This window comes from Prinia subflava, chromosome 16 (assembly GCF_021018805.1).
Source record: "Prinia subflava isolate CZ2003 ecotype Zambia chromosome 16, Cam_Psub_1.2, whole genome shotgun sequence".
Classification (NCBI taxonomy): Eukaryota; Metazoa; Chordata; class Aves; order Passeriformes; family Cisticolidae; genus Prinia; species Prinia subflava.
In genome coordinates this window covers 13608506-13618365 of record NC_086262.1, presented here as the reverse complement: position 1 = coordinate 13618365, position 9860 = coordinate 13608506, and the positions used below count along the sequence as shown (strand labels likewise).

The window sequence follows — 9860 nt, the reverse complement described above, 5'->3', positions numbered from 1 at the left end:
AGAGGTTTGTGATGCTCCTCAATGCCTGCAACACCTCGTGGCTCTGAGTCCCTAATGCCAGGATTGGGATAAGAAATTCTACAAATGTAAGAAAGACTCAACTTTCCCGAAAGACAAAATCCTTTGTTTTGCTGGTTACAGGTTTTTTTCCAACATCAGTTCACAGAAAATCTCATTCCATTTCTACAGCAATTTTGGCATAAATACATCCAGGTATTTGCTCCTGTGAAAAGGATCACTACAGTGATTTAAAAAAAAGCCCCAACATCTCTTTCCTTCTTAACAATCATTATTTTATTAATATATTTTACAAGATTGCAGTTGAAATCATTTAAATACAAACTTTTTTTTTATACAGAAAGTGTAATAAAGTTAAAATAGTTCCTTGTGTAATTCATAGCATTATTGCAATGCTTACAAAATTTTGCATAGAGTGTGCAAGGATTGATGTTATTTGATACAAAAAAGCTTTATATTTTCCCACACAACCACACACATACATAAATTAAAAAGGAAAAAAAAGCCAAACAAATCTGAATTTCGTCATGAGAACTGTGATAAGATTTGAAATTCATTTTGTCCTGTTTACACGGTCAAGGTCATTGGTGGTTTTCAGAGTAGAGGTCAGACAAGGCGTTTTCCCATCAAAGATGAAAACTGCTGTAGCACAGGGGTCATGCCTTTTATGCTGCTGCTGTAGATGAACAGGGTTTGCTTTGACAACTGAATGTTGTTTTGCTGTTGGCTCTACCTTTACAGAGCTTTTTCTTTTTGGGTGAATATTGACAACTCTATTGGCATTTGCTCGCAGCGAAACTAATTCAAAGATGGGGTGGGAAAAAAATAAAACAAGCAAAATCCAGATCCAGCAGGTCAATCCCTTCCCTGCTCCCAATCTACCACACAGGGCAGATCCAGACCAAGGTCACAGCTCAGGAAAAGCTCTGGCCTAGGGAGGAATGCAGCTGTGAATTTTGTCCACTCAGCCCTTCTCTGACAGGGGACAGTGGTTGCTCAGATCTGCCCTTTCTGAGGTTTCTGGCACACCCTTTCTTTGCAGGATTTGTTCATCTCTCCTTCCACTCTCGCTCTGATAACCCACAAAAAGAGACAACAAAGTGAATTCCTCCAGCAGTGCCTGCCCTCAGGAGCTACTGCTCTCAAAGGCTTGTGAGAACAGCACCCAAAAATGTCCAGCATCCTTTATCCCCTCAGGCTGCAGGTACCCATCACCCTGTACCACCTGCAGGATCACCAGAGCTGCCAGAGTCTCATCATCCGTGCCAGCACTGACACTGATTGCCCAGGGCCAGAGGAGGACCCTGGCCTCCTCTGGAGGCAAAATTTTGGATTTTGGAGTGATGATTTTGGAGGCAAAATCATCACTCCTTGCTCTAGGGCAGCCACCCTGGAGAGATCCAGCCCTGGTGTGGGGGGCTGGTGGGGTTTGCAGCTAAGGGAGTGTGGGAGAAGCTCTAACAACATTTTTTTTTCAGCTGCAATCCAAGCTTCAGCAAAAATAGCACCACCCACAAATAATTACTCTCTTGCTCTCCAGCGTGAGCCTGCCTCGAGATGTTTCAAGGACTCCATTATGAGGAAATTTTTAAAAGACCAAAGGACATAGATTGCTTTAGAAAGAGATAATGTATTTAGCAGTAAAGGTTTTGGAGGGCTCTATATCCTATCAATGGTTAAGCCTTTCAATGGGGAAAAAATGTAAGAGTACAATGCAATTTAAAATTCCTGTTACATGCAAAGATGCACATGACTTGTGCTTTGCAATGGATCTGTTCCTACGAAGAAAAATATGTTAGAAATGGAAAAAACTTCCTATTTGGGTAGGACCTGATGAGAGACTCCAAGGAGTCCTTTTTAATCTCAGAAGAAAAGACTGTTTAGCTAAAGCTGCATGTTTTTATCTGAAGCATTTGGTGGCACAATGTAAATGTAACATTTTCACAGAAATTTCTCCTGATATTTTCTCTTCCTGGTGGAAAGTTTCAACCAACTAAATGAGGCAAACATAAAATGACATATTTCATAGTGGGCTCATCCCTCCTATTTTTTAATCCTTATTAAAAGCTAACAAAAGCTCAATGCATGGAGATCAGCTGCCTCAAAGGAAACCTGACTTCCTCTGAACAGGCAGCCCATCACTCCTGAGTGGTGGCACAAAATCCCAGCCACCACAGGGCTCCGAGCTGCAATAAGGTGAGACATTTCCTAGGAGAGACACCAGTGCTAACTTTGCTTCAGGAATGACACTTGTAGCAAATTAATTTTTAAGGGACTTGCAACTCCAGTTTAAAGTGATTTGGATGGGAAATCTCAGTAGGGCACTCTGATTGTGTTTCCCTCTTCGTTTCAGATAAAAATCCTGCAGCTTTAAATATCCATCTTTCCCTGTGTTCTTTATGCCGTGTGTCGCTTTTCACAGGGGCACAATACAATTCAAGTGGCAGGACAAGAGAGGCTGGAATGATAAAGCCTCAGGGCTGGATGTGCATAACCAGGGGCCTCTCAACCACAGCAGACTTAAAAGCTTTCTAAATACAAGCTATTCACTATAATTTCCATCCAAGCCCCAAGCCACTGTGGTTATTGTGGATGGAAACAACACCCCAGCAATCTTGAACAGCCCGAGCTGGTTTCAGTGACAGTAATTCCACCGAGCTCCATGAAAAGATCAAGTATAATTGCCACCATATTTAGTGAAATGGATGTTATTAATTTAAAGTATAATAGTGCAAAGGGACAAAGACATAGACTGCATTACTGTGATTAGGGTTATGTCTCTCCCCATTTCTTCCCCTTCCCTCCTACCTGCCTTGTTTAATTCACTCCACTCTTGCTTCAATAACCTCAGCACCACGTCAGTGTTTAACCCTGCTCCACTCACAGCCATAAACCTGGCCACACCAGCTGTGAACACACAGCAACTGCCAGGCAGAATTTACCTGAAAGTCTCCAATTTTATGGCCATGTCACTGCTCCATGCAGGTTTTGGGTTTTGGAGGTCTGTGAGACTCAGATGTGACACAATGCGGGCTTGGGGGCTGCTGGATTTGAGAGCAGGACACCAGCCACCAAAACATTACACAGCAATTTCAGAGCTGAGGAAAAAAATGGTTAAAATGGGGAAAAGGGAACTGTTGTCAGGCTCATGGTCCTGAACAGCCAGGGCAATAAAAAGGCTGGTATTTTCACATTCAAAAAGCACCAAAGCAGTGCTTGGCAAAGCTTGGCAGGAACACGCCCTGTGCTTGCTGAGGTGAATTCTGGATGATGACATTTCAAAATTTAAAATGTCAGCCATAAAAAAGAGCACAGATTCTAACTTTTCTGTTGTTGTTGTTTGTTTGTTTTTAATGTTTTTACTGTAGATACTTCAAAAAGGAAATCATTGCAGCAGTTACTCTTTTCCACCGAGCAGCCACTGGAGCTCCTGCCCTGCTAATGCTCCAGTGAACAGCTGGCACCATTTACTCAGTTTATTTATACTTTCAGCCCAGGATGATGTCTTTTAGCTTTCTGGGCTATTTCTCCACGTTTCAAATTTCAGCTAACCTTGCCCTCTGCACACATTTCAAGATTTTTCACATTATTTCCTCCTCTCCCCATTAACCAAGTTAGAGCCTGCCTGCCACTTTATCCTCTCAAATGCAGCTTTATGATACACCTGCCTTTTTCCTGCTCAGTTCAGAAAAAGCACCATTAAAGTTAATGCATTTCAGGCATGAGGGCAACCAGAGAGGGATGAGTTTCTCGAAGTCTTTGGTCTTTGTCTTTTGCAATGTCAAACTTAAAGCCATAAGAACAAATAGAAAGAAAATTGGCTTTTGCTGTAAACAAGTGTATATGTGTGTGTGTGTATTTGTGTGTATGTGTGAGCATCTTATGCCAACAGAATTAATTTTCACTAGGTTGTGATGTGAGCTAGCCTTCACAAGTTCCACAGGAATTCCCCTTTAACCTTGGAGCAAATTCTAGGGAGGGATTTTTATTTAGCCATCATTTTGCTATACCATATATTGTAAATTGTATTTTTAGGCTTATACTTTCAAAATTTTGTTTGTGCAATGTGATATTTATCATAAGAGGAGAAACAAAACCACAATCATTCTAAAACACAGCTGTTTGACTGAGGTAACCAAATACAAATCACTCCTGCACATACGCAGTTTTCTAAAAATGAATACTTAGGAGAGGCTTTATACATATTGTAGTGGTTACTGGCTTCCCCTTCTGATGACTTCCTTTACTGTTAAAATTTCTTTGTACTCTTCAGCTCTCCACTTCACTGACTGTGGGGTAATACACTTCAAAATGAATAAAAACCCCAAACAAACGAATAGCCAAAAAAAAAAAAAAAAACACACAAAGAAACTTGGAGGATGGGTACAGATGTACAACCAGGACCTCTGCTTTTGCTATTGGAAAAGTCTTGCTTTAGAAGAGCCATCCTACCTCAGCTATGACAGAAGGGTCACACACTACAGATGGAAAAGGTGCCAGTCACAGGTGAGCACTGACTGTCATTCTCCTGATCCCCTCCTAAAGTGTCACATTTACAGCGAATTGGACAAGGTCCTGCAGTCCATACAGAGCCACCACACATTTAATAATAAATGCATTTATGCATCCTGCACGGCTGCCCCAGGTACACTGCCCCTGTGGCACAGTGCTGTCTAACCCTTGATGAGTTTGGGTGGGGGTTCAGTGCTCACAGCTGCAGGGCAGGGTCTGGAGCAGCCCCACAGCCACCCCCAGGGCTGGCAGTGCCCCCCCGCCCTCAGTGCCCTGTCCAGCTGCCAGCTCAGCCCATGAAATCACCATCATCTCCTCCACTGATCTCAGCAGAAACAAACTGAACTCCCTTTTGAGATCAACCCCATCTCCCAAACAGCAAATGCTCAGCTGAACTAAACCTCAGGCTCCCACAACAAAATACACAAACCCCTGTTTGTTTTTGGCATTTTAGCAAGGGTGGGTAGAGCATATGGATGGAATTCCACTCAGGGAAGCTCTGGTTTAAATGGATTCAGGGAGGAGCAGCCCACACAGGCACAGCTGTGAGGGATCTCTGGGCAAGGAAGGAGGAGAAGGGACTCTCATGCACTTGCCCTGTCCAACAGGAGAGTCCACAATAACTGTGGTGGGTGAGATGGCTGGATGTGTTGGCAGGCTGCATTTTAAAATGGCTGTTTTTTCCCCTGGGATCTGAGACACAGTCCTGTTTGCTCTGCTTTCACAGAATCCTAGAATGGTTTGGGATGGAAGGGACCCTAAAGATCATCCAGTTCCAGCCCCATGCCATGGGCAGGGACACCTTCCACTAGACCAGGCTACTCCAAGCATCCACAGCTTCTCTGGGCAACCTGTGCCAGGGCCTCACCATCCCCACAGAAAAGAGTTTCTTCCTAGCATTTACCCTAACCCTGCCTGCTGTCAGTTTGAAGCCATTCTTCCATGTCCTATTACCCCCTGCCCTTGTAAGAAGTCCCTCTCCAGCTCTCCTGGAGCACTGGAAGAGGCTCTGAGGTCTCTCTGGAGCCTTCTCTTCTCCTGGTAAACACTCCCAGTTCTCCCAGAGGGGCTCCAGCCCTCAGAACACCTTTGTGGTCTCCTCTGGACTCACTCCAATGTGTCCCCATCCTTCTGATGCTGGGATGCCCAGAGCTGGGCACAGCACTGCAGGTGGGGTGGCACAAGAGCTCACAATCCCCTCCTTCGACTGCTTTTTCTGGGCTGTGAGTGCACTTTGGGCCATGTTGAGCTTCTCCTCAACCAACAACCCAAGTCCTTCTCCTCAGGAATATTCCTGACCTGTTCTCTGCCCAGCCTGGATTTATTTTTGCCACTTGCTGGCCAGCACAGGCAGCATCACCCAAACCACTCTCAAAACTCAAGTGTTGTTCAAATGGACTACAAGTCCCTACAGGGGTTCATTCTTTCTAACAACAATTCCTCACAACAATTTCAACACCACATATACTTATATTTTTTAAAATGGAAGCATGGTTGTAAAATATATCAAAACAAGAAGAATTTCTTTCAGTAGACATAATTAAGGTACCCTTTGTTCACCTCAGAGAAGCATCTGCAGAGCTGGCACAGATGTTAAGGTCATTTCCTAACAGCTGCCCAGCAGAAATTCACACCAAGATATGAATGTCCTTGGCAGTTTCATGGCTGTTGTGATATGAGAAGGTGCTAACCTCACCCAAGAGCCCAGCTGAGAAAAGCAGCCACTCAAAATCAATTTGCTGAGATGGAAATTGGGAGCAGCCAGAGGATGAGGATGAGGCACTGGTGTGTCCAGAGTGGGGCACAGAAATCAGGATCCCTGTGTACAGCCCTGCCTTCCTCACCCACCTGAACACTCCCAGGGCTGGAAAGTGAATCTGATTATTCATTTACAGGGAACTCTTCCTGCAGCATCACTCTTCAAACTGCTCACACAGGATTTGGTTATGGACTGGGCCATGCTTGCTATGAAGTCTGTGAACAGTATTCAATGAAACAGGGAAAAAAAATCTACAGTAAATGTAGGACTATGAATGGGACTTCAGTCATGGTCCCAGAGGTAACGTACACAGTATTTTGCTATATTTAACATGGTAAAAAAAAAAAGTCTGTATAATTCTAGGTGCCCCTACAGTCTTAATGTATTTCATCAATATCTGTTTTAAGTTGCACAACCAGTTCCCAAGATACCCTCCTGCCCCTCCCCCCAAAGAAACTAGATTTAATAACAAGATAAATATGATGTGCTTCTCCTTGCTGAGTGCATTGACTTAAGGCATAGGCACAATTCCCCTCTTTGAACAGAGATGGTATAGTCCTGTGTCCCAATACAATTGTTACCCTGGGTGACCCTTTGCATTCAAACGTTGACTCAAGACACAATGATTACAGGAATAATTCATTAACAAATCGTTTGAACTCATTATTTCATCGGAAAGCATTATTGAAATAAAAGCAAATCATTTAATCCTCTTTCAGGAATGATTTTTTTGGGGAGTGCTGCTTTGGTAGGCAGCAACACTTCTAATCTAAACTCCATAGAAATCTTCTCTTTCAGTCCAATCAGTTTTGGATTAAGCCAGAATTGTTAATTTAAAAATAAAAAATTTAAAACAAAATCAAACCCTGGTACTCTCGAGACCACAAGAAAATACATGAAAATCTGTAAAAAAAAGGAATGGGCTACAATTATTTCTAAAGATTTCTGTCAGATTTTATGTTTTATCTTGACGATAGCTCAAAGAATACCAGCTTTGGTTAGCTATCACTAGGGATGGGCACAGATCTGTCTTATTTGCACATGAGGTAATATTTCAAAAGCATCTCAGTGGCGTGGAAACCTTGCTGTCCTTGTGAGATTTACTGCGACTTGGAAACTTTTGCTGTAATTGGTATATTTGGGATTTTTTTAAAGGATTTTTACATGCACATGGATGAAATTATGGGTCAGAATTCACTGGTCTGGGCTCTTATCATTGTTTTCCAAAATTTCAAAAGTGGAAGTAATGTTACCAGATCAGATTTTTGTGTTTTATCCTGCCCGTGACTCGTAGACTTTAAGATACAGAAAAAATGCAACTATGATAAAATTCAACCACAGAGTTTTGGGGACTCAAATTCTAGAGGAACCAGCATCCAAAGGCCTTCCTTTCAGTAATCTGGCTTTGTCACAATCTTCATAAATCCTTAAAAAATGCCTTTCATTGTCAGCATCTCTGATATTGCAGTTTCCACCAAATCTAAGTGACCTTGGACTGTAGATCTTGAAAAGAAGGAAGACAAAAGTTCTGGTGCAGCATCTACATTTTACACTTAGTTTTATGGTTTTCTCAGTTTTTAGTTGATTTTCTCTGTTTCTACAAGTATTTAGGCAATGTCCAACTCTTAAATCTTCACACCTTCACACCAGATATTTTCAAGATAGAAGGTGTTAATGGGGAATTTGTAGGGTGATCCAGGACACCTTTTAACAAAGGAGGTTCAGGATTTTTCTGCTTAGTCCAACTTTCACAATTTTATTCCTTCCAATAACTAAATACAACACCCATTTTGCCAGCACAGAGGTGATTTTAGGTTAATGTTGGACATGATGTGTCACACCTGAATAGCACAAGGCATCCTTGGCCATGCACAGGAAAAGGCTGAACCCCTTCAGAAAAACACATTTATTATTTTGGCAAGGTCTGGACTTTCCTACTGGCCAAGTGCATCCATCTCCCCCAACAGGGAGCCACGCTTCAGGTGATAATTAAAGAGCAATTTAACCTCAGGTATCTTGGATCACTGCAGGTGATCAGCACAGCACATCTGGCTATTGTGCTGTTTTTGAAATTATTTCGTTTTCATGCCACTGATTTAATGGCACAAAAATGATCAGAGATGCTTCTCTTCCCTTTGGATGGTGGTGGTGGGTCTGCACTGGTTCCAGGGGCTTGCCCAGGCAGCAATCCCACTGCTCTGAGAACATGATCAAAAACGAGGGGTGATCACTGCACTGTATTAACACAGAGGGGTCCGGGGGAGCATCAGATCCAATTCAGCAGATTGTACCAGTAAATTTTGGCGTGGGGAAAGAGAAATGCTACACAAATGTAACAGGGTCACCCTGGGATTCCTTGTACTGAAACATCGTTTTACACAGAGGATATATATATATATCTTATATATATATTTTTATATATATATATTCACACACACGCGCGCGCACACACAAAAGAAGTCTTTGATAGGCTTTCTGTGTTCTAGTAAAAATAGTTGGCAGCTGGATCTGTGAGACCAGAACTGGCTTTTGTGCTGCCTGTGATGCCCCACTGCAAACTGTCTCTCAAAGGCAGACGCTCGTGTTTATCTGGCAGGTGGAGCTGCTGCCTGCCTGAGACAGGAACAGCCTCCCGTTGGGACACACACAGAGCTCGTAGATTTTTTGCCTGGACCCTGCAGAAGAGGAAGATCCTTGAGGCAAGTTAGGTAGTTTGATTTTTGCAGAATTCAACGTTATCTGGAGTCAGAGGTGGCGAGAGAGAAAAAAGAAAAAGAGGGAGAATTAGTGGAGAGTGGTTATTTCTGGTGCTGTGTTTAAAGAAGTTTCTTCCAGACAGCTCAGCTGCTGCAAAAACTGGGTAGGAAAATGTTTTAGGATGGGGAAGCCTGACACAAATCTGGGTGAGCACGTTACCTGCCTTTATCACAACCTCCAGTTTGTTTCTGAGGATGCACCCACCGTGTTTTGTTGGCTTTTAGCCTCTTTGGACACCTCCCAGGAATCCATTCCCAGGTTTGGATTGACCCACCCAGAGGCACCCCACTGTCAGATGGAGAGCATGGATGGTTCACCCTGCTCCTCCATCAGGATTTCTGTCACCCCGACCCCATTGCCAGTTACATTTGCAGGCTCCCAGCACTGACTTTTATGTATATTTTATGTATATTTTATGCATATTTTATGCATATTTTATGTATATGTGTAACACTTCTGTGTATATTAAAAATAACTCAAATGCTCTAACAGTCCTAAATTCCTCCTTACAAAACAACATAAAGGCAAACAACATGTGGCAGCTCCCAGACACGTGGGAGCTGCAGGAGAGTGCTCTGACATCAGCCAGAACACAGTAAGATAACCTGAACCCCAGAATAATACGGGGTGACTGAGAATATTTGCAATTACAGTAAGAATCTACAAGTTTAGTATCCACCCTTTTCATGTCCTGAAAGATACAAGTCAATTTATGCATTTTAAAAGCAGCTTAGTATTGAAAGGAACTGCTTGAAGTTGTGAAATGCCTTGGATTTCAATCTTAGTGTATTAGGTAGGGTTTTTTTTTCTTGTA

General features: G+C 42.7%; 1 protein-coding gene across 4 annotated transcripts in view; it reads right to left on the bottom strand.

The window, feature by feature from the left end:
• Positions 1-271: 271 nt before the first annotated feature.
• The window catches only part of SGCD (sarcoglycan delta), a 192602-nt gene continuing 183013 nt past the window's right edge, over positions 272-9860 (bottom strand). For all 4 annotated transcript variants that reach the window (XM_063413200.1, XM_063413198.1, XM_063413199.1 and 1 more), the window contains exon 8: positions 272-9028. In XM_063413200.1, the coding sequence (XP_063269270.1) occupies positions 8855-9028 (174 nt within the window). In that variant the 3' untranslated portion in view covers positions 272-8854. The remainder of the gene's footprint in view (positions 9029-9860) is intronic.